Genomic DNA, 25,872 nt, shown 5'->3' with positions numbered 1-25,872 from the left:
ATGAACCGTCGGATCACTACATATCGTGACCGTCGGATTGTAAGTTACAAAATGTACATAGTAAAGAAACACACTTTACCTAACTCTATACTAGACCAAGTTATACTTAACTATTTCCTATGTGTCGGAATATCCTAACATTTATCTTTCCAAAACATATGACCAAGTGAGTTGGTTATAAATCAGATTGTTATTAACCCATGTGGGTTTTAGACCTGACTTCATCAATTGGATCATTAGTTGCCTTCTTTCGATTTCTTTTGCGGTGCTTATCAATGGTTTGACTTCACCTTTCTTCCATGCCAGCGAGATTTGAGACAAGGGTGCCCTTTATCTCCACTATTGTTCTTGTTAGTGGTGGAAGGACTAAGGTGAATGTTGGAAGATGCAAAATGCCAAGGTGAGTTTCAAGGAGCAGTAATAGCCCTTGCCCTTGCCATTATACATTTTTATTTATAGATGACATCCTCATTTTCTGTAATGGATCAGTAAGGGATGCTGATAAACTATTTGAAATTTTAGCACTGTTTGGGAAGGTTACTGGTATGGCTGGCAGAAAATCTTCAATCACATTTAAAAACCTGGAAGACTTGGAGGTACAACACCTAAGGGATGTCTTTATTTTTGAGACAACAAATCTGGACAAAGGGCTAAAATACCTGGGTTTCCATCTGAAACCAAATTCCTACAAAAAGGAGGATTGGCTCTAGCTAATTGCCATGCTGGAAAAGCAATTAAAAGGGTCGAGTTTCAGGCAGCCTTCAAGGGCAGGTAGGCTAGTTCTTGTAAAATCTGTATTAGAAGCAATCTCGATTTACTAGATGTCACTGGCCTGGATTCCAAAGGGCATTCTTGAAAAGGCTAGACGGATTTGCTTCAAGTTCCTCTGGGCTGGCAATCAAGAGAACTTTGTTCTTCCTTGGATCAAATGGAATCGTATTGTGGCTCCAAAACTGCTGGGAGGATGGGGCCTAAAGAACATTTTTAAATTCTCAAAAGCTTTGGCAGCAAAATGTGGATGGAGGCTGCTATCAACACATAGTCTCTGGTCTACTGTGGTCTACCAGAAATATATTGCACTGAATTCTATTGAGGAATGGATTATACAGACAAAAAAGTCTCAAGCTAATATTTCTGTTATTTGGAGAGCTGTTTTAAACTTTCAATTTAATTGATTCTAGTCTGGCCTGGAAAGTAGGAAATGGACATAAGGTTAGAATTGGAGCTGATCCATGGCCAGGAAGTGGTGACAGACACCGGCTGTCATAGCCTCTAATTGATTTTCTTCATGACAATGGGAACTCTAGACTGTCACATTTAAACAACCCAGCTCAATCTACAGTTTGGAGGCAAGGATGGAAAATGACAGACGTAATGGAGCTGGATGTAGGCCTTCATGAGGAATGGAACAGGTATTTGGAAGCATTGACAGAGTCTCATATAAGGCTTACAGACAAAGAGGATGAACTGGTTTGGTCACATTCTCCCTATGGGATCTACATGCCCAAACTTGGGTACATTCACCTAAATGTTGTAGAAAGGAATGTTGAATAGAAATGGTGGTGGAAAGTGGTTTGGAAATCAAAATATCCATCAAAGGCCCATATTTTTATGTGGTGTATTTTGGCCAAAAAAGTCCAAACCTAGGAGGTCATACTAAAGCACCATAAAATCAGACCCGGGTGGTGCTCACTATCCAAAAGGAGTGAAGAAACCACTGATCATTTGATCATGGAAAGTTCTTTTACTGCTCAGGTATGGAATACTTGTAGATCAGTTTTAGGACAGGCTTGTAACTGGACAGGCCAATCTATTGAGGAGACATAGAGGGACTGTACACAGAACATGGCAACTAAATCTTATTGAGCACTTCCTCTTATTATCTGTTGGGGTATTTGGTTGCCTAGGAATAAGGCTATTTTTCAGAATCTATCTTCCTCCCCCAATCGGATAGCAGCTGAGAGACTCTCAATTTTTGCTCACTTTGCACAGTCAAAAGACTCCAAAAACCCATGGTGCATAAGACTCAAAAAACCCACGGTGTATAGTAGCAGAGATTGTGTGTTGAATAGGGGGCTCTGGTTCATCACTGAGTACAGGGATGCTGAGCACTTCAGTTTTTACAACCGATCATATATGGATGATCAAGAACCTGCTGCAGCAATCTAATATCTCTCCTCCTTTTTGTTACTTCTGGTTCTAACTTTTTTGTGTTGGAAAAAATATTATCTCATAACTGGACAGTCCTATAATCTGTATAGTTTAGCTCTTAAGTTTGGGAACTCGTTCATTTTTGTATGTTACTGCTAAAATGTAAAATTAGGCCTAAAAGGGCAAAATGCGAACACTTTCAGCCAAGCTATGAATCTGGGAAGATTCAAGTGAATACACATTAATAGATATGTATATGCAAAATGTAATTTTGTTTTTTTCTATGAAATGAAATTACAGTTTTTTGCTGAGGAAAAAAAAGGCAGCACAAAGTCTGTAAGACATTCAGTTTTCGTTGATATAATTATTATGGCATTTACAGTGCATTGATTTCATCAAAACTATGTTCGTATCATCATTTTTTTATTGAGATTAATGTAGCTAGTTGCAATTTTTTTATTCCTGAATGTTTTTAACCATGCACTACTGAGTCAATTGCTCGTGGGTTTTGGCAGTAGGTGCGCATTTAATTACTAGGTCAAGATAAATAACTGGAAAGATATCGCCATTACATGTGGAGCCAATCTACTTCAGAAATGCTTCCTGATAATCAATTTCCCAAACTAAAATTTCTATATTCATATTCACCATTTTCATATCAGACATTTTCCCACCACAGAATGCAGGATGGACATCACAGGACCAGCCAACAGTGTAGTAATAAGAGGTCCCCGAGCCAGAGACATACTCCCTCAGTCCAGGGTACCGGCCTCCATGCTTCATCACATAGCCAGTCATTCCTTCTAAGTTTTTTGCACTCAGCCTTAAGTGGTAGGAGTGGTAGGGATCTCAAACCAGCTCTCACCTCTGGACTCCACCCAGGATTAAACAGCAGGATCACCTCAACACCGGGTATTTTGCGGACAACCTTCTCAGACACCGCATAGGACCCTTTACAGTGATTGAGGCCGCAGATGACGAGACTCCCCTCCCTTATCTGCCAGTCTCAGCACCTAGCTCCAGCCCCACTTGACATGCTCTCTTGTGGTGATGGAGTTTTTACTCGTGTACTGGTTTTCAGTTTGTGACCATGCATTCTTTACTGGTTGGACTAGGCGCTTTATGACTTTGTGTTTAGATCCTTTATCTTTATTTACTCATTGCTGTTTTATCTTAACTTAGATTTAAGAGCTGCCACAGAACTCTCACTCTGTATTAAACTGGTTGTATTCGTTTAGTCCCACTGGCTTAAATTTGTAGTCATTTGTTGGACATTATTAAATTTATCTTATCTAAGTTGAGAATTACTAGATCAACTGGGATAATTACTTTTTGTTATCAGCTTAGGAAAAACATATTTTATCTACTTGCATACCTGTAACGTGGTCACTACGTCAATTCAGGTCACTGAGTGAATGCTTTCAAGTTTGACTCTAGGCTTGTTTGGGCGGAGACTATGTTCAAGGTTTGCAATTTGGACTCGTAAAGTCTATATGTGCAATCGGACAAAAGTCAACAGATGGGGTTTTACCATTGCTATTCAGACAATACGTATTGTCATAACGAACAACACCTGTACAAGCTTGGAACCAGTCAGGAAACTTCAACCCTTGACACCTCAATCCAAACCATCGTTTGGCTCTAACAGTGTTAGATACACATACTTTTGATATTCAACAAACCATTTATTCGACTTACAAGTGAAGGAATACTAGTTTTCTGTTACCATATTCAACAAACCATTTATTCGGCTGACAAGTGAAGGAATATTAGTCTTCTGTTACCCAACTCAAAATACCCAATTGAAAAAAATCAGCTTCCAACAAAACCGAATTGAAAAAACCCAATCTAAATTTTCAGCTAGAAAGCCTATTTGAAATGACCAAATCGAATTTCCAATTATAAAGCGACGTCTTTACCTTATACGTCTCCTCGAAAACGGGCAAATAACGAAGATCTTCGCCAGACTCTCCCCATGCCTGAATTAATTGCAAAATCTTGTTTCGATTACCGGCAATGGTGTGAGGATCGTCAATCATTTTGACCATCTCATCCAAAACTCTCTCGGAAGCCACCTCGGAGAACACCTTATCGCAATTCATGGCGCAAGTCTCGAGGAGAATGAGAGCCAAGTATTGAACCATGGGGTGTTTCACAGTGATCCTCTTCTTAATTCCCCTGACGACATCCTGGCCGCTGAGTTTCCCGCTGTTGAGCATATCACAGATCCTGAGATTGGCAGCCCAGTCGGGCTCTTGGAAGTTCTGAGAAGTAGCCTCCTCCACGATCTTGTCGGCCTGTGTCTGCACTTGTAAAAGCCCCTTCATTTTGCCAGTCACGCTGCTCATTCCAGCGCTCATCTTTCGACCCACCTCGGCCCCTCCCACCATGATTCGCTCTCCGAAAGAGTTGAATTTCTCCATTTTTAAACCCTCTTAAACATTAAAACCTCTGTACATAAATTTGAGAGATTGAAGACTTGGGCATGTGCATATTCTGATATATATAGAGTATCACTGAGGCAGGCCAGGCGTGCGAGCCAATCAAAATGTTTGACGCGTGGGCCGCTTCGATTTGAAGCAGTTTTACGCGCAATACTTAATTTAGGAGGGGGTTGTTACACATTGAAAAGCCAAAAAACCAAGAAAGCATATGCCTACGCCCAAGGAATGTTACAAATGATGCACACATACCAAGAATTTTGATGAATTTTCATTAATTGAATTGCGTTATTGGTTTCATCTGTAAATACGTTTCACTCACGAATGAAAACTTTGTCTTCTCGGCCAAGGAATTGAAGACTTTGTCTTTTAGCCCAGGAATGGTTAGAAGGTTAAGCCAGATCATTATTAATTTGAATAATCATTATTAATTTAAATACTTGCAAAAAGCGAAAAAACAAGTATAGTAATTCTATAAATTATTTTTAGTATATTATATTATTTCGTTTTATTTCACGAATTATATTATTTGTTTGATTGGTAAATATTTTTGATTCACAAATGAAATGAAAACTGTCTTTTCAGCTACAGAATTGTTAGAAGGTTAAAACCAGATCATCATCGATTTGAATAATGGTAAAACTTTGTTTTTGAACTATAGAATTGTTAGAAGGTTAAAACCGGATCATTATTGATTTGAATAATTGAAAAAAGCAAAAAAAAAACAAGTATATCATTTCATTTTATTATATTTATATGATAATTAACTTTGTGTTTTTTGAGGTAATTTTAGAGAAAAATAAATATATTGGTTGGGCCATGGTTCATGTACTAAAGAGAATTGATTTTATAATAATAATAATATTATTTTAAGTTTTAGAGTATGATTTTTTTCTATTTATTTTAATATAATAAATTAATTACTTAAATCTTTAAAAATATATATATTCCAATTTATTATTATCATTTCATTTATATTCAGTGGAATAAGTGGCATAATTGACTTTGTGTTTTTTGAGGTTATTTTAGAAAAAGGAAAGTATGGCCATATGGTCCGAGTTGATTTTATTATAATAATAATAATATAATTTTAAGTTTTAGAATATGGATTTTTTCTATTTATTTAGATAAATAAGAAATATGTTTAGTATAATAAATTAATTATTTAAATTTATAAAAAAATATATATTATCTAGATAAGAAATAGGTTTAGTATAATAAATTAATTATTTAAATTTTTAAAAATATATATATATTAATTTTTAAAATTATAATTAGATTAATTATATTTAAATCTGTATATTTTATAATATGATGGAATTTAGGTTTTTGTGATCTATATTTAGTTTTTCAGAAAGAAAAAAATTTGGTGAAAATCACATAAAGAATCATTTGTAGACGTGTTTCTCGAACGAGCCAGTTCATCATCACGTTAAGATGAAGAATCAGATCATGACACGGAGTTAAGTAGAGATAATCATTACAATAGCTAAATTGAAATAGCTACATTTAACTAGGACATAAATTAGGTAAAATATTATTTATATAATAATACCATTAATCAAATAAAATATATTTAAGATGTTATTTTAATATATAAATTATGTTTGACTTAGAGTATATTATTTATGTATAATTTAATTCGAAAATCTTTAAAATGATGAATTTTAAATAAAGAATATATTTTATATAATTATTAAAATTTATAAAAATATGCATACTCTAACCTTTCTAAATTGAAATTTTAACTTTTAGAATTACAATTGAATTCAATTTCCTCTAAATTATTTGAGAATGTTCAAACTCATAAATTTTATAACTATCATAATTTATGACTTATGACTTACTTAAAGCAGTTGAATCCCAAAAATGATATCTAATATCATAATTTAATTTGAAAATCTTTAAAATTTATTAAATATATATATATATAATTTTATTTTTAAATTTATAAAATAATGTATTTTATATTATGTTAAATATGTAAATTACAGTCTTGGGGCAATTCAATTGGTGGTGAAAGAATTTAGAGATACAAAAATTAAATCAATATAAAGATTAAAAATATATATATTATAATTAGATAAAACTTTATATAGTTTAAATTTAAATTTTATAAATAACATAGTATATTGGAAATGTAAATTTAATTTGAGAATTTTAATTAAAAAAAAAAAAGATAAATATTATATTGGAATTTAAATTTGACCTTTAACAATATTATTTTTAAATAATTATACATAAGAATTTAATTTTGTATAATTTGTGTGAGATTTTAGAATTGATATATTTAATTCTATTGTACAGGTAATAAATATTAAAAGATTAAGAGAATTGATTATAAGTAGGTAAAATTTTATATGATTTTATTGGAAAATATTTAAAATAATATTATTCATAATTTATTGTAAGGTATGATTTAATTCGAAAACTTGTTTTTAGTGGGACTTTTTGAAAGCTTTTCCCGTGGTCCGGTCAAATTGGGTTTTTCAGCTATAATTTCTCTAAAATCTCACGGCATTTATTGAAATCACAAGCTTGATGGGTAGTCCTGCACAATCGAAGTGCCCTAGGGGTTTTTCAAGGTGTTGAATCCATATATACAGTCAAAACACCATTGTAAATAACACAAATCAAGATTTCGCCTCAAATTTTTCTGCCAGATTCCGGCACCGAAAAGTTCAAAAAGTAGCACATAAATTTTATGATATTAATTAATTATATATAGAAGTAGAAATTTTAATTTTAATAAATGTATGGTTATGTTATAGATATTTTAAGTTAATTGGATTTATCTTGGGTAGTTGATCCTCTCAGCGTATGTTCAATTCTCAAAAGTGACATGTTGAGCTCATATCAAGTATATTGTTGTTGTATGACCTTGAGCCTTGAATGATATTTTACCCACCCTAAACTAGGTGGGGTGTTTTATTACATGTAAAAAAAATATTGTAGACTTTTCAAAATAACATATTTTAGGGTATTATTTCTACTCTAACTAAAACAGTTTTAAGAGTATTTTTTATATAAGTTTTTATATAAGTTAAAATGGAAGAACAATGGATTGAATAGGGTTTTCCATTTTAGTTTGGAAGTGACTGATTCTTTACAGAAATTATATTAGATATAAAATTAGGTGAATGCCACATTTAGGTGTTAGAATGAGATTATGTAAAAGAAAAGAAAATTAAATATTGTAATGAAATCGCTAAATTCATTATACTAAGAGAAGTAAGGTGTTTTGTACATTTCAATAAGTGGAAGATGTGCAATGTGTGTGCTTAACATTGAGGTGACATGTAGAATAAGTAGGCCCAAAAATAAACACACACACACATAAGCACAGGTGGACACACACACACAAGAAACACGAAGGGCTAGCTCAATAGATTAAACCATCCACCCAAAGCATGTTGTCAATATGGAGACCTTTAGTCATGAGTTCAGATATAGTGGAGTCCCTTGAGGTTACCAATCACTATTGCAACTAGCATTTTAGTCACCTAACATCTAGATAGTATATCTAAACACCAACATGGATACATCTTTTTTATCACATCGATGCTTAATGGAGTTGTAATTAAAATGGATCTACACTAATAACCTAAAAGATACCCAATATGATAATAATAGCATCTTTGATATCTATGTTGGACTTGGGATCTATCTCAAGTTGATCATATATTGATATGGTAAGTTGTTATTTACTACTCTACTCAAAGCCAGCTTGGAGTTATCATTAATTATTAAAGATATGACAAAAGTAGTTACTATTACCAACACTTGAAAATGTTTTGCCCTTAAAACATAATAAGCAAGAATATTTTTCCATGAGTTCTGAAATTTGCATACATTTAATTAAGCATTGAGTGATTGATCTAGAACAAGGCTACTTCATACACTTTTGTGAAATGCCTTTGTGAGGCGACTTTTTCATGCGCTAAGTTTGGTATTTATGGGGATCTTCAGAGGAACCAAAATGCTCTTTGACACTTAAAACACATCACGCAATCATCACCCCCCTATTTAAAAGATCCAAGGCATATGCAATTTTTAATAGCCAAAATGCAATCATCACCCACTTGTTTAAAAGGTCCATAGCAAATGCAATTCCCATAAACAAAATGCTTTTTAACACATGAAACACATCATGCAATCATCACCCCTTGTTTAAAAGGTTCAAAGGCATATGCAAATTCCCATAGTCAAAAAGTTTTTTTACACATGAAACACATCATGCAAGTATTACCCCATGTTTAAAAGGTCTAGGGCATATGCAATTTCCCATATTTTGTTACAAATTTGGTAAGGACTATAAAAATGTGGTATAAATTTTGATTGCTTTTCATTTTATGTGGTAATTGTTTGTATGATAAAAGACAAACATAAACCTAATCGCTTACTTCATAGTGGCGTTGAAACCAATGTTTGCTTATCTATTATTCCATGATGTTTTTTGCATGGTGAAGGTTGTGCTTGAAGATTAGCATAGTGCTTACATTATTGCAATACAAGTCTAAGATGTCATTTTTTGGGTCCCTCACCTTTTTTCTTTTCCTTCTTTTAAGCAAAATATAACAATGTGTTTGGTGTCCCTTTTTTTGCCTTGTTCATGTCCTTTCTTCTGTCATATTGCATTGATGAAAGAACTTTTCTATCATTAGTTCAATTAATATATGGTTTCTTGTCCATGTTGCTATTTGGTGTGGTGTTTTATATGATACTCTCCTTGTTCTTATATCTCTTGGTCTCACATTTCTTCAATGATGAGTTGATTTATTGTGCCTTTCCACGTATGTTTATTAACATCATATTCTTTTTCTTTTAATGCAAGTCTTTGTGATAGATCAAAGGGCCATAATTTCTATAATGGCCCAAGGATCTGAATTTGAATAGTATTGTGGCATATGTCCTAGAAAATACTACAGATGACAAGAAGCTCCAGCTTATTGATATCTCAAAGGACTTTATGTTCAAGGATAAAATTTTATTTTGACTCATGTGGCAAAAGCCAAATCCTTTCCGTCAGTGCTTCCAAAGGGATCCCTTATCAATTTTAACTTATCTACTCATGGCACGAATGTTCGAATATAGAATGGGGCTTCAAGTCTTAACAAATCTATTAATATCAAAGTTCTTATTGGAAAATTAGTGGCAAGTGCTACATTCAATGAAGATGTTTCACCATATCCATGGTTGTCCACTTGTCTTATGTCTTATGACGCAAAAGAGAGGGTCATTACTCTACAATCATTCGAGTCTGGAACTAAATTGGCCTTTGGCTTACCTTCTATGTTAAATGCATCAACTATGGCCCCACTCTTATTGGGGTTTATTAGCAATGGTTTTGGCTTTATATAGGAGAGGGTGCTATTTTAGACGATGAAGGTGGCCATTGGCTCTAACTGTAGGAAGTGAATGTTAATGAAATCCATGGGAGGCAAATTATCTCTCATTATTGGGGAGGATATGAGTATCACGTAACCTGGTAATTTGGTGGGAATGACTATAGTTGAAAAATTCTCTAGTTGTCACATCAACATGGATAATTTAAATCATTGAATTTAGGGGGTGTGGGTGCTAATGTTGGGATATGTGTTGGAAATTGGTAGCTACAGTCGATATTTTCATTGCCAAATAAAAGAATAAATTATGAATTTATATGTTGACCAAGTCGACCCCACTCATTGAAAGGGTTTAACCCCAAGGTCGAAACCCACCTCCTAGAACATGTATAAATTGGAATTTGTTTGACCTCATTTGGCATCCATCTATCATACATCACATCATTTGATCTGAAATAGAAGATGAAGAGTCCACACATGTGAAGGAGAAGAAGAAGATTTTTTTTGCATTGACCAATTCTCTTGTTTTTGTCTTTGCCTAATGTTTACATGAATATTATTGCTTCTGTTTGACCAATATTTTGACTAGTTTTGGAGGCCACAATTTTCAATGGTTCGTTGACTATGTTTGACCAAATATTTGCTCTTGTTCAAGCACATTGACTAAGAGTTGATCGTCGGTCAATATATGCACTTTAACCAACCTTTGACTGTGGCATTACGGGGTGAGTTTTGGCCCTTTAACCAATTGACTTAGGCCAAATTTGGCCCCTCTATTGCAGACTTTGACTTGGACCAACATTGACTATTTACCTCTCAATTAACTCGTTTGACTGCCATTTATTGAGGTCATGAGATTGGAATTTTGTTTGGAATATCCTGATGTACATTTTGATGAACTAAACTCCCTCTTATAAGGAAATATTTGTTGGGTTTTCCCCTTGTGGGTTTTTCCCTGTTTTTGACCAAAATTTTGGTGTCCCTTATCATATTTTTTATTGTGATCGCTATTATTGCTCTGTTGTTAATGGTTAAATTTTTACATGTATAATTGCTTGATTATTGGAATGCTCTAAAGAAGTCAAATTGTATCATTGGAAGTAGTTATCAGTTTAAAAAATTGCACTAGTCTTGATTGCACTAAAAATATCAACATGGTATTAGAGCTATGGTAAACGAAAGAAAATTGAGATCACCTATCTAACTAGCAACCTTGATATTTAAAAGCCCTAAGTCATCCTAAGTTTGAAGAAGTCCTAGTTCAAAGACTTGTTATGCAAGGATATCAAAGGTTAAGATCATTTATTGCATCAAGGTTGAAAGTTTATTGTGGAAAGGAGTCGTCACTTGTAAGAAGAATATGAATCAATCTTGATGAACCTGAGGCACTTATTCTCTATGGAAATTTGTGGACGTGAGGCACTTATTCTCCATGAAAAAAGTGCAAAGTTTGAGGCACATTTCATTGTGGAAGGATGTGAACTCTGAGGCCATATATGTGTGGAACTATGTGAAGGTCTGAGGCACCTCACTCCATGCAACCATGTGAAGTTTGAGTGAAGCTTTGTGGAATAATTTGAGGTATGTTGTTGGATAGTTTTGTGGATAAACTAATGGCATATTATGGACAAACATGTGTTGAGGATCAATACTTTGAGGGATGACTATGCTAAATGAGTCCAACAAAGTCATTAATTGTTTAGAACCTGAGAACATTATTAATGGACCCTACCTATCTACTATGTATTTTGAACTAAGGAAGAAGCATCTCTCTCTCACAATTGAAAAGGTCTTATGCTGGTGTTGTCACTGCGACAACAACGTCCAATTTTTTTTGCCTAAGTCGATTTTGGAGACTACATAAACTGTCCTTTCAAGCCCCCTAGTTTCATCATGTTATTTGATTTGTCATTTGTGTGTTTTCTCTTAATGTCGCGTCCTCCTAAGTTAATGTTTCCTAAGTATTGTCACCTAACCATTAGAAGTGCTTAGGTTATCTAGTCCATGGTTAAATGAACTCATGACTTGTCTTGACTTAGAAACTAACCTTTTTTCCATGCACACACTCGAGAAGCACTCAAAAGCGCATAAAAAAGCAAACAAAAGCAAGAAAATCGCCCCTTAAGTCAAAAGCACATTCCAAGTTGATGAATACATGTTCTTGTGTTAAGCGCACTCCTTCAGGCTGAAGAAATGCACACTCCTTCATGCTGAGCAAATACGCACTCCTTCGTGCTGAAGACATGCGCTCTTCTTGGATGCATGCATGTGCCTCTTTGTGGTGTGCGGGCGCACTCATAGAAAATAGGAGCCCACTTAACTTTCCTTAACTAATCTTTTCACTTGTCGACTAGTGGCGATCATGGATGAAACAATTTTGCACGTAAACTATTTTAAATTAAACCAGTTAATCATTCATTTGCATAATCATTCTCATATGGGTTGGGCGCACAACTGTGAATCAAGAAACTCTTCATCAACCTGCATTACAAGTAAGTTTTGCATGTCGAATCTATTCATTGCCTTTCATGATTTCATTGTCAATCTTGGTTTTCTTGTTGGCATTTCTGTGTTTTTCGGTTTATTTACTAATGTTTCTATTCAATCTTGATTCTACAAGTGTTAATTTGTTGTTTCATGCAGAGCCTCTACACATTCCTCAACCTTTCATATTCCACCATTATTGCGACAGGATCTATATAAGCTTATAGATCCTTCTTCTTCTCATTCCTACCCTGAAATTTTCTTGTCAAACTTGTTCTCGAGCCTTCCTTAGGCAAAGCGCACATATGGAACCCAAAACCCTATTAGCCTTGACAACTGCGCCCAAAATGACCAAATTTCCCTCTTAAGCACACTTCTTTGTCATGAAGGATTGTGCCCTCCCTTGAACGCATGAGTGCACCTTGAAGACTTGAATGATTCTCTTTCGTCCCTTTGGCATGCACTGGTGCTCCCTCCTTGCCTTTGAGCGCATGAGTGCACCCTGAAGGAATGAAGGATTGAAGATATGTTCCTTCGTCCCTTCATAGTGCGCCCTCTTTGTCTCCTTGAGCGCATTGTGAAGGCCTAAAGGCCCAACAACTCACCTCTTCGACCCTTCAGGGTGCGCCAGTGTGCCCTTGATGGTTTCCTTCCCTTGCTTGAGTGCATGAGTGCACTACAAAAGCCGTGAATGACCCTTAACCTTCCTTTGTGCTTTGAAAGTGTTCCCTCCTAGTTTACATGCTTATTTTCTTATGCATGCAAGTGATTTTGTACTGTCGTTGATGATTTTCATGTTCAGTTACATTTGATGGCTCTTTTCACATGATTTATTGTTGCTTAGTTAGGTTGCATAAATACAATCTTGTCATTATGAGTGTCCTACCACAAACAGGGGTTTGAGCTACAAGTATTGTTTCCCTTTCATCATCTGTTGGAGCCAAGCCTCCCCGTAAAGTGACGTCCAAAGAAGTCTCAAAAACAAGCACTAAGGAACCTGTTGAAGTTACCAAGCCAACCATTCCCATTTATGTAGACACATAGTGCTTCATTGATAAGTCTACTAAGGTCACATGGAGTGGTATATACAACACATTCATGCAGAAAAGTTTTGTTGAGAAATTGGAGGACTTGGGAGTGTATATCAACATTAAGAAGTCTAGGATGAGCAGGATCGCATGCAAATTCCTGGTCATCCCTTGCGCAAAAGTGATTGAGTGGATCATTACACATATGGATGACTCTCATCTTGTGCTTCGTAGTGAGAGTGGTGGTTAGCTCGCCACTTATTATGGAGAAGATATACAGACGTGCTACAAGATGCTTAGGCCCACAAAATATGCAAATGATGACTTCTACATTAGGTGGTCCAACCTCGACATGGGTTACATTATCAAATCATGGTGTTAAGAGCCTGTGAAGTTTCACTATCACCCATCCATAGTCTGTCCGACTAAGATCCTCAGAGATGTATATCAGTATCTGATAACCATGTGTGTTTTGGTTGCGTGGGTGCAAGAACGCTGAGGTGTTTGAAGAAAATTGGATATATATGCTCAACATGGTGGTATCCCATGGAATATTCTTCAATTGGGCAGATATATTTTCATTTGAGTTACAATGTCACATGGGGTAGGCAAAAGCATCTTTGAGGAGGGCGAACCAGGGACCAAAATTACATATGTCTGCATTTCTTTTAGACAAAATCTGTGCACAATATGTGTTCCCAAGAATATACTGGAACTGGACCCTTAAGGACAAGTTCCCAGTCTACTTTCATTGCAGAGTGTTATCAGAATCGAGCTTCAGAGGCACATATGACAAATTGGTTGAGAACTTCTTTGCAGTTATGTTTCATATGCTATTCAAGATTGATCCTCCTTGCATGACCAATCAGGTGAAGGAGTCACTATGAGATATCACGGGTTGGTTTGTAGTTCCCAAGTGTACAGACATAAGATGTTTTGGTTGTCAGATATCCCCTTCCTCTCATGTCACGATATGTGATCAATAAGGTGGTGATGCAAGAAGTAACAAATCAGTTGGACAAGGGATTGTCAGGAGTTCTTCATAGGATGAAGAAATCCCTTTGTCCCATCTTCCCTTTGAGGAGTATATTATACGAGTTAAAGAGCCACAAGGCAACAACAACAGAAATACAAGAGTTGGATCACTTATAATTCACAACTAAATACTTTCATGGATATGATCCTGAGAGAGTGTACAGGCAACATTGTGAAAGGATCAATTTCAATACGGGGTATTCATTGATGTCCACAGTGTTAGCACCCTGTAATTAAACCCTATGCTAAAAAAAGGATCATAGGGGTAACCACAAACCACTTGTGGAATTGGAAACTAGCCCTTCCAACTCCAGAGAGGGCTCTCTCTTTCAACTCAGTTACAAAAGTCTGGTTTCAATGAAAAAACATTGACTAGATATTGGGCAAAGGATGAGTTTTTTATTAAACTTTGTGTTGGTAAGGATTCGAAAGGAGTACCATTGGGAAATTAAGTAAAACTTAAGTGCTTATGATCAAACCAGTGACTGGTAAATATGTTTAGAAAGCAAAGGCGAGATTAATAGCACTTATCAGTGAAAAATATGATTATTAAGGTGTCTGGGAAGAATAAAACTAACAGTCCATTATACCAAAGGCATCTAACAAAGGATAAATCTTTGATATAACTTTAGCAAGAAAGAATGAGATGAGGATTATTATGAACAAAGCATTTATCTTGGAAAGAAATCTGAACATATAATCATAACAAAAAGGAAAAAATACTTAAACTGTGTGTGTTGGAGCACCTTACAATGGATGAATTCCAAAAAATACAAGTCAAACCTTCAGAATATTTTAGAGATAATATGGTAAATAAAGGAATAATGCGTATTCACATAAGAAAAGGGACATACATCAAAGTACCATGTATTAGAATCTGTTAGGGTCCCACCCTAACCCCCTTATTTATGTCATGGGATCATGTCATAGTCAAGAGTCAATAAAGCCCATATTAATATTTGTAAGTGGTTAACCCGCAATTAATGACGGGACCACAGTTAGTTGCAAATGGGCCTAGTATTAGATAGATGGTATTAATAAAACCCACGGTATTGGCCTGTGGTATTGCATGTATGAGTCATATATAAAGGATACAGACTCCCTGCGAGGAGTATCGTGTCTTATTTTGTAATCGAGCTCTGCTCTATTGGAGGTTGCCCCCTCGAAGAGGCCAGTGAACATTACTCTCTGAATAATAAAATCATTGCTATTCTGTGTTCTGGGTATCTTTTCTTCGCATATTCTGTATTGGGTATCATTTTGCAGGTTAAGAGCATAACAAGTGGTATCAGAGCACTTTCCAGGGCCGGTGGGATCGCCAATTCTTAGCAAAAAAAACTTTTGGCTAGAGACGTGTTCCGGCGTCTTTAAACCACGGGATCTGTCGTTGAGCGCATAAACCTGCGGATTTGGGGAGGCATGCACGCAGGAAATACAAGAGGTGGTCACGTCTGTTGGACTCCCTTGTAACCCCTGTGGGTACCCCTTCGAGTAGTAGCGCATTAGACAGAACTGCGCACAGACTGTCTTCCACGTACCCTCTGGGTATATCGGAAGCCCCTAGGCTCCCTTGAAACCTCGCCATAGATAAACCGTCGACCGTCTTGTGGCTACAGTAAACCGAGAACAGCACTCGGAGAGATTACTTGCCCGTACGATAGGGTAGTCGGGTTGTACGACTAAGGGTATGGTCGATCCTCCTTAGTTAGAGCCCTGAAACATTGGGCGAGTACTACTGCCAGACCCTTATGTATATTACGATCTGTAGCACCTGACACTCCTCAAGACCATAGTTCCCTTTTCTATCAGGGGATCACACATCATCTATTCCAGATCCGCTGGTGCAAAGGGGTGCAGAAGCAGCCAACATCAGTCCCGCAGTCTCGAGTTCGCAGATCAGTCATTTCGATCTATTAGAGCCAGCTGATCCGCAGCAACAGTCTGTTCCGCCGCCCAGAGCTATCCGATCTACCATTCAGATCTCTCAGATCCACCAGATCGGAGTTGTTGTGAAGGGTTCCTATACCGAGGTATAATTTTTGCAGGACTTTTGGCCGCATTGACATTTTGAGGATTTGGCGACTGCAGTATTGATCAGGAAGGAGTAAAACTCTGTTAGGAGTTTTAAGAAAAAAAAAGTCTGAGATCTTCCCGGGCGCTTATTGGTGATCTAGCCCATTAGAATCAGGACGACGAGCTGAGCACGATGGTACCATTCAATTATTAGTGAAAATTTTTAGGCGGTCCCAATTTTTCATCAGGTTGGTGTATGGTAGAAACTAGAGCTCAAGCAATGGCCAATGAAAGACTGGACAAACTTGACAAATCCATCCAATCCATCAATAAGCAGCTTACCGGGCTATCTCTCCAGGTCCAGCAATTAATCCCGAAAGGCAAGGAGCAAGCCCACGAGGAGGCGCATAATGACAATGAATACAATGAGGGTGAGTCTAGCCACTCTCCTCACGTCTGGCACACCCACCCACCACCCAGTCAGCGACCTCCCAAGTTGGATATGCATAAATTTGACAGTTCTCACCCGTCCGCATGGATAGCACAAATGGAGCAGTATTTCAAACTGAATCATATCTTAGATGATGCGACTAAGCTTATGTTGGGAGCATGTACTTGGACAATGAACGGTGGCAATGGTGGGAATGGCATCAACGTTGCAATGGACCTTTTAAGACTTGGACCCAATTTACCAAAGCTCTTCGAGAACGCTTTGAACAAGAGGACTCTTTTTTGGGTCGTCTTACTATGCTCCAACAGACAGGTACCGTGGATGAATATATTACAGCTTTTGAAGCCTTAGCCTTCCGCACTTGGGGTCTCTCAAATGAGTTCTACACGGAATGTTTTATCAGTGGTCTTAAAGAAGCCATCAAAGCTCAAGTCTTACTGCACCACCCTCCCACTTGGACAGAGGCTTGCAAGGTAGCCCGTAACGTGGAACGTGCATTAGCAGCCCAATACAGTCGCCCAAATTTCCCCGCTAAAGGTCGTCTCCCACAGGCTCACAACACGACTCAAACACTTAAGGTTCAAAAGGTGTCACCTGCGGAAATGGCCGAAAGAAGGAAGCAAGGACTATGTTACTACTGTGATGAAAAATACTCCCCAGGTCATAAATGCAAGGAGCCCAAATTTTTTCAAATAGATGCCACTGACTACAGCTCAACAGAGGAAGATCCACCACTTGAGGAACATGAGGCGCTAGAAGAAGACAACCCGAAGGAGAATGTCTCTGACGAACCAGTTATTTCGCTGCATGCTTTGGCAGGGATTTCTTCCCCTCAAACTCTCAAAATCAGGGGTTTTCTTAAAAATCGCCCAGTAGTAGTCTTGATTGATAGTGGAAGTACCCATAATTTCATCCATCAAAAAATCGCAGAAGCAGTGCATTGTTTTGTACGAGCAGTTTCTAACTTCCAATTCCAAATTGCGGATGGGGGCACAATGAAATGTGAAGGCCGCTGTGAAAATGTCAAACTTCAAATGGGGGATTATCAGTTGAAAACCCACATGTTTGCCATACACATGAGGGGTTGCGACATTGTCCTCGGCGCTGAATGGCTTCGCACGCTTGGGCCAATCACAATGGATTTTCAGGAGTTATATATGAGTTTTAAGCAGAACAACTACACACATACCCTCCGTGGACTCCAGGCGGGAGCCCCCTCTATCATCAGCTCACATCGGATGGAAAAAATTGTTAAAAAAGGGCAATCATGGAGTGGTGGCTCAATTTAATGCCATCCAGGTCGTCGAAACCAAGTCTCTGCCAATTCATCCTGAGATGCAACAGATTTTAAATAACCATCTGTCGGTCTTTGACAAGCCTCATGAGCTTCCACCCTCGCGAGGGGAACATGATCATAGCATCACCTTGGTTCCAGGGGCCCAACCCCCAAATGTGCGGCCATACAGATATCCGTTCACCCAAAAGAATGAAATAGAAAAAATCATCAAGGAACTTTTGGAAGCAGGTGTCATTCGTCCCAGCATTAGTCCTTATTCATCCCCAATGGTCATGGTGCTCAAGAAAGATGGGGAGTGGCGGATGTGTCCCGACTTCAGGGCCCTCAATAAGTTGACAGTCAAAGATAAATTTCCCATTTCGGTGGTTGACGATTTGCTGGACGAACTCAATGGGGATCAATTCTTCACTAAGTTGGATCTTAGCTCAGGCTACCACCAAATTCGCATGAAGGAAGTCGACATTCCCAAGACTGCTTTCCGAACTCATGAAGGCCATTATGAGTTCCTGGTCAGGCCATTTGGTCTTTGTAATGCCCCCTCTACTTTTCAGAGCCTTATGAATCACATTCTCAAACCATATCTCAGGAAATTTGTCCTTGTCTTCTTCGATGACATCCTCATCTATAGGGGCACTTGGGCTGCACATCTTCAGCATGTAGATCTACTCTTACACCTGCTTCGCAAGCATAAATTATTTGTCAAGATGTCCAAGTGTTCGTTTGGCATGGAAGAAGTTGAGTATTTGGGCCACATTGTGGGGCGTGAAGGTGTCAAGGTGGACCCCAAAAAGATCCAGGCAATGCAAGAATGGCCTCAACCTAAGACTTTGAAGAGCTTGAGAGGATTTTTGGGTCTCACAGGCTATTATCGTAAATTTGTCCGCAACTATGGTCGCATAGCGAAGCCCCTCACTCAACTCCTAAAGAAAAATTCCTTCTTCTGGAATGAGGAAGCACAGGCATTTACCGCTCTCAAAAACGCCATGTGTTCCACTCCAGTCTTAGCACTACCCGACTTCACCAAAGCCTTTGTCATTGAATGTGATGCTTCGGGGACCGGTATTGGGGCGGTCTTAATGCAGGAAGGGCAACCTTTGGCCTTCACAAGCCAACAACTAAGTGGGAGGAATCTGGGCCAATCTACCTACGAAAAAGAAATGATGGCCATCATACATGCCGTCGAGACCTGGCAACCTTACTTATTGGGGCGACGTTTCCAAATCCACACAGATCATCACAGTCTTAAATATTTTTTGGACCAACGCCTATCCTCCCCACAACAAAATAAATGGCTCGCCAAAATGCTGGGATATGATTATGAGATCATTTACAAGAAAGGGAAAGACAATAGTGTAGCAGATGCATTATCTCGCCAATTTGAGGAAGAAAGTACTCTACTAGCAATTTCCCTCCCCATTCCAGAATGGATTGAAGAGGCTCGCAAGGAATGGTTTTCACACCCCGGGCTATCCCAACTCATTTCTCAATTGCAGGTAGATCCAAATTCCACCAAGGGCTACTCGTGGCAGGATGATATTCTTCGCTACAGGGACAGAGTCGTAATATCCCCAACATCCACCTTCAAAGGTCACATTTTGGCAGAATTGCACTCATCGCCCATTGCAAGACATTCGGGCTTTCAGAAGACGTATGCTCGCACCAGAAGATCATTTTTTTGGACAGGCATCCTTACTTTTGTAGCAGAATGCTATGTCTGTCAACGCCACAAAGGGGAAACAGTCAACACACCAGGCACATTACAACCATTGCCCATTCCGACATCCATTTGGACGGAAGTTTCTATGGATTTCATTACAGGTCTTCCAAAGTCCGGGAACAAGTCAGTCATCATGGTGGTTGTGGACCGACTATCGAAGTATGCTCATTTCTGCGCACTACCCCACCCATTTACACCAACTTTGGTCGCTCAATATTTCATGGATCAGATTTTCAAATTACATGGCATGCCCACTTCTATTGTGTCCGATCGCGACCCGATCTTCACCAGTAATTTTTGGCAGGAAATCTTCAGGATACAAGGCACTCAACTAAAACTCAGTACTTCCTATCATCCGCAAATGGATGGTCAAACTGAAGCCGTCAACAAATGTCTAGAAACCTACCTTAGGTGTTTCACTTCAGAAAAGCAACACCTTTGGGTACAGTGGTTACCTCTGGCTGAATGGTGGTATAACACCAACTATCATGCCACCACCAAAATGACTCCCTATGAAGTAGTATATGGTCAACTTCCGCCTTCCCCTACTTCTTATCTCAAGGGGTGCTCCAAAGTACAAGCAGTGGATCAACTCCTACAACACCGCGCAACCATGCTCGCCCATCTTAGAGAGAATCTTCATCAAGCTCAGAACCGCATGAAGCAACAGGTAGACCAGCATCGCTCAGAGCGCCAATTTCAAGAAGCAGATCAGGTCTTTTTGAGGCTGCAACCACATAAGAAAACATCACTCAAAGACAAGGGTTGTCATAAGCTATCTCCAAAATTCTACGGACCATACCAAGTACTTCAGCGCATTGGAGAAGTGGCTTACAAGTTGGCTTTGCCACCTACTGCAAAAATCCATCCAGTTTTCCATGTATCGTGCCTCAAGAAAGTGATCGAGAACAATTGCCGAGTTCAAACCAGTCTACCTGAATTGGACGAAGAAGGGTCAATCTGGCTTCAACCCGAACAGGTTCTAGACACAAGAGGCAAACACCTACGCGGCCGCATGATTAAGGAAGTCCTCGTCAAATGGAAAGACACCTCTCCGGAAGATGCAACTTGGGAACCAACCACTATTCTTCAGCAGTTTCCGTAGCTTCAGCCTTGAGGACAAGGCTAGTCTTAAGGGGGAGGGCATGTTAGGGTCCCACCCTAACCCCCTTATTTATGTCATGGGATCACGTCATAGTCAAGAGTCAATAAAGCCCATATTAATATTTGTAAGTGGTTAACCCGCAATTAATGACGGGACCATAGTTAGTTGCAAATGGGTCGTAGTATTAGATAGATGGTATTAATAAAACCCACGGTATTGGCCCGTGGTATTGCATGTATGAGTCATATATAAAGGATAGAGACTCCCTGCGAGGAGTATCGTGTCTTATTTTGTAATCGAGCTCTGCTCTATTGGAGGTTGCCCCCTCGAAGAGGCTAGTGAACATTACTCTCTGAATAATAAAATCATTGCTATTCTGTGTTCTGGGTATCTTTTCTTCACATATTCTGTATTGGGTATCATTTTGCAAGTTAAGAGCATAACAGAATCTCTAGTAAAAACATTTTGTACTTTTGCAACTGGATTTGCATTAATATTCTCAGAAAAACTACAGAGAATGTCAATGGTCTTCTCTCAAAATACAACTACCAACCCAAAACCCCTTTTTCATATTTTTTCATCATTAAATACAAAGAGGAATTCGAACTTACCACTCTAGGTGGTCAAATTCACTGCACAGGAGTAAAACAGGTTAGGTACAATGTATTTGTAGAAGAGAAAAAACTCACCAAATAGAAGCTATCATAATTAGGAAACATCACAGTTTTAAAGCTTACAAAAATTTAGAATCACCATGTCTAGACTTATCAATTAAACTAACTTATCTATGCTTATCCGACCACAAAAAACACTTCTAGAATGTCCCAAAATAGAAGTTTGTAAAAATAGCCATAACTGATAAACTTGCGCAACAGTGTGAAATGGGTTTCCAACTTAGCATGGTTGCAGGATATTCTAGATAAAACTAAGCTAATGGGTGCACTTGAAATGATGTTGTGTTGGTGTAGAACCCCTAAGATATCCTCTTTAGCCTTTGTAGACCTCCTAATAGACTGCTCACCACTTGCGCAACAGATGTGAAATTCTGAACCTGTATTGATAGTTGCTGCTCCAAACTGATTATAGTGATCAACCAATCATCTCATTCAACCTTATAACATATAAAAAACTTCCAATCAACCAAAATCTCCACATTTTCATTAAAATGTAACATTATGTCACTACATAACAAGCCCTTAGTCATACAAATTTATCCTTCAGCAAAAAGAAACAGAGCGTATAACTTCAAAAATGGCAACATGAATAAGACCTCCTTATGCCACCTCATTTTTGGGCAGCCTCAACCAAGATGCCAAGGCTACCTCCTCCTCTTCTTGTTGGATGATGGTTTGACTTGTTTGGATTACTTTGTAACTGTGGCATGCTTGTTAGACGACTGCTCGGCTTGTTTGGGTGACTTTTTGGTTTTCTGGATTTGTTTTCTAGTCCTGGTTAACTTTTGTCTCATCAATCTTAACCTTCTTCTCATGATTAAATTCCTTGTGTAGTAGCTCTTCACCTGTATGTGTACAGACAGAGTGTTAGGTCCCTATACTACTAGTGTAACCCCTTATTATTATTAGTACAACCCCTTTATTATATTGTTGTGCCCATGTAGTCTCGATATTGTTATTATTGTGCCCCATAGAAGCCCACTAATGTTATTATTATGCCCTTACATTATTATTATTATGTCGGCTCTGATTATATTATGACCCCTTAGACTCCTATATATAGAAAGGAGGTCTTGTCATTTGTATCATCTAAGAATTGTTCATTTGTATAATGTAAAGGAGGTTGCCCCCTCGAAGAGGCTTATTTCTAAGGCGTTGATCTACCTTTTCTATCTTTTTGTGAGTTGGTTTCATAACATTTGGTATCAGAGCTTTGGATTCTAGGGTTTCGCTGCTCCAAACAGGTCATCGTGGTATTTTTGCTATAACTTTTTCTACGACGTTTCAGAAGCTAAAAAAAAAAAAACCATTTGAGAAGAAATCTTGCTGAACCGCGCGTCCGAATTTCAGATCTTGTCTCGCTATATTTTCGGAGATATGATATGAGGAAGTTAGGGTTTTTGCAAGCTCCAGAATTTCATCTAAAACAGGTCATCGTGGTATTTTCGCTATAACCTTTTCGCTACGAAGTTTCAGAAGCTAAAGAAAAAACCATTTGAGAAGAAATCATTCTGAATCTCGGGTCCGAATTTCAGATCCTGTCTCGCTATATTTTCAAATATATGATCTGAGGAAGTTAGGGTTTTTGCAGACTCTTGAATTACATCCTAAACAGGCGACCTTGGGAAAATCATCATAACTTTCTCTTTGAGAAACAAATTGAAATTTCGTAAGAAGTTAAAGAAAGAGGATAGACTGTAGTTTTCGGTGGATATTTTTGAGATCAGAAGGTCGAAACAGTGACACGTGGCACGTCGTACAATTTCGCTCTATTGAAACATTATATAATCAGGTCATCTTAGGAGATTGGGCATAACTCTTTCTTGGAGAATCAAATTCTGATCAAACTTGCGGGGTTAGAAAGAGGACCCAGAAGGCTACTGCAAGAGACAACTTCAGAACTTTGAGATCTGAAAGTATAGAGTTACAATCATTTCAAGATTGAGCTCATGAAATCAAGAAAAGGTGATATGAGGAAGTTTGATGGAAAGGATCCAGTAAATTGGATACTACAGATGGAACAATATTTTGATCTACATGGTGTACCACTGTTACAAAAGGTATGTATTGCATCTTCATATTTAGAACTGGATCAATTTTTATGATGTAAAGGGCTTTGTTCTCGTAAATAACTTGTTACGTGGTCAATTTTCACGGAGGAAATGATAGCACATTATGAGGATACAAAGAGCAACACCACAACAATTGGAAGAAAAAAGAGAAAAAGGGCTTTGTTACAAAGTGGAAAGAAAAATTATGGTAACAAGGAAGTCTACCCCTCACAACTATAAAGATGGAAGCGTTGTTTCTCCTAGCCTTCCACAGCCTACAAGGGTTACACCACAACAATTGGAAGAAAAAAGAGAAAAAGGGCTTTGTTACAATTGTGATAACAAATGCATTAAAGGTCATAAGTGTGCTGAGAAGAAATTATTTTACATTGATTGTGGAGAGGAGGAAGAAAAGGATCAAGAAACGTCAAAAGAAGAGTATATACACCAGGAACCAACCCCAGAGAAAGAAGAAATGAATCTGACCATATCTTATAAAGCATTGGAAAGAATTACCACTCCTAAAACTCTCAAGATAGATGGACATATCAAGAAGAAAAAGGTTCAAGAAGTGAAAGATCACATCATGAAAGAAGAAATGAATCTGACCATATCTTGTAATGCATTGGACAAAATTACCACTCCTCAAACTATCAATATAAAAGGACATATCAAGAAGAAAAATGTACAAGAAATGAAAGAGCACATCGAGTCTCAAGAAATCAATCCGACCGTATCTTGTAATGCATTGGAAGAAATTACCACTCCTCAAACTATCAAGATAGAAGGACATATCAAGAAGAAAAAGGTAAGAGTGTTGATTGATTCGGGAAGTAACCATAATTTTATTGATTGTAAGATAGCCAAGGAATTGAATTGCTTCCTATATCCAGCACCAGAGTGTCAAGTGATGGTTGCAAGTGGAGGAACCATAAATTGCTCTGGAAAGTGTCATAATATCAAGCTATCCATGGGAGAATATGTATTTAATATCCCAATTCTTTCCATTCCAATGGGTGGTGCTGATGTTTTACTAGGAGTCCAATGGCTACAATCTTTGGGTACGATGGCTTTTAATTTTCAAGAACTTTTCTTGAAATTTTTTTGGGAAGGAAAGGAAGTTGAATTTAGGGGTATCGAAGGAAAACCTAGAAAGATAATCAACTATAACAACATGACAAAGATTCTAAATAAAGAACAACGGGGTGTAATTTCACAATTATGTTGACTAGAGGATCACACATTGAAATCATGTATTTCTCCAGATCTCCAAAACTTTTTGGACAATCATTCCAAGGTATTTGAGACTCCCAAAGGCCTCCCACCTATTCGTGATCATGATCATGCTATTCATTTGATTCCACGAAGTGTTCCTCCAAACATCAGGCCTTACATATATCCATATGCCTAAAGGAGTGGGAACTCATTCAAAAGTTGCAGAATATCCCAGTTCAAACAATATTGCGAGAACTTGACAAGGAAGGAAAAATCATATTGGAACCTGAAACAGTCACAGAACCGAGAAATCGAAAGCTACGAAATAGATCAATTTCAGAGTAAGAACTTACTCGCTGAAGATTCCACATGGGAGGACAAGGATTTATACATAAGCATCAAGAACTGCTCAAGTGTTGAGGACAACACTTTTTGAAGGAGAGGGGCATGTTAGGTTCCTATACTACTAGTGTAACCCCTTATTATTATTAGTACAACCCCCTTATTATATTGTTGTGCCCATGTAGTCCTAATATTGTTATTATTATGCCCCATAGAAGCCCACTATTGTTATTATTGTGCCCTTACATTATTATTGTTATGTCGGCTCTGATTATATTATGACCCCTTAGACTCCTATATATAGAAAGGAGGTCTTGTCATTTGTATCATCTAAGAATTGTTCATTTGTGTAATGTAAATGAGGTTGCCCCCTCGAAGAGGCTTATTTCTAAGGTGTTGATCTACCTTTTCTATATTTTTGTGAGCTGGTTGCATAACACAGAGTCCACTTCAAAACTACCTTGGCTTTGTCAAGTGCATCAAGGGCTTCCAAGACTTCAACATAAATTTCCTTTGTGTAACT

The 25,872-nt window shown here is 37.8% G+C and overlaps 1 protein-coding gene across 1 annotated transcript in view; it reads right to left on the bottom strand.

The window, feature by feature from the left end:
* The window catches only part of LOC149142500 (TOM1-like protein 1), a 57,380-nt gene extending 52,575 nt beyond the window's left edge, over positions 1-4,805 (bottom strand). Inside the window, exon 1 of the mRNA XM_089452472.1 lies at positions 4,071-4,805. Coding sequence (XP_089308598.1) covers positions 4,071-4,574 — 504 coding nt within the window. The 5' untranslated portion in view covers positions 4,575-4,805. The remainder of the gene's footprint in view (positions 1-4,070) is intronic.
* Positions 4,806-25,872: the final 21,067 nt, after the last annotated feature.

The sequence above is a fragment of the Pinus tabuliformis genome, chromosome X (assembly GCF_031772625.1).
Source record: "Pinus tabuliformis cultivar Carrire ecotype Pingquan chromosome X, CPIR1, whole genome shotgun sequence".
Lineage (NCBI taxonomy): Eukaryota > Viridiplantae > Streptophyta > Pinopsida > Pinales > Pinaceae > Pinus > Pinus tabuliformis.
This window is presented reverse-complemented; position numbering and strand designations above follow the sequence as displayed.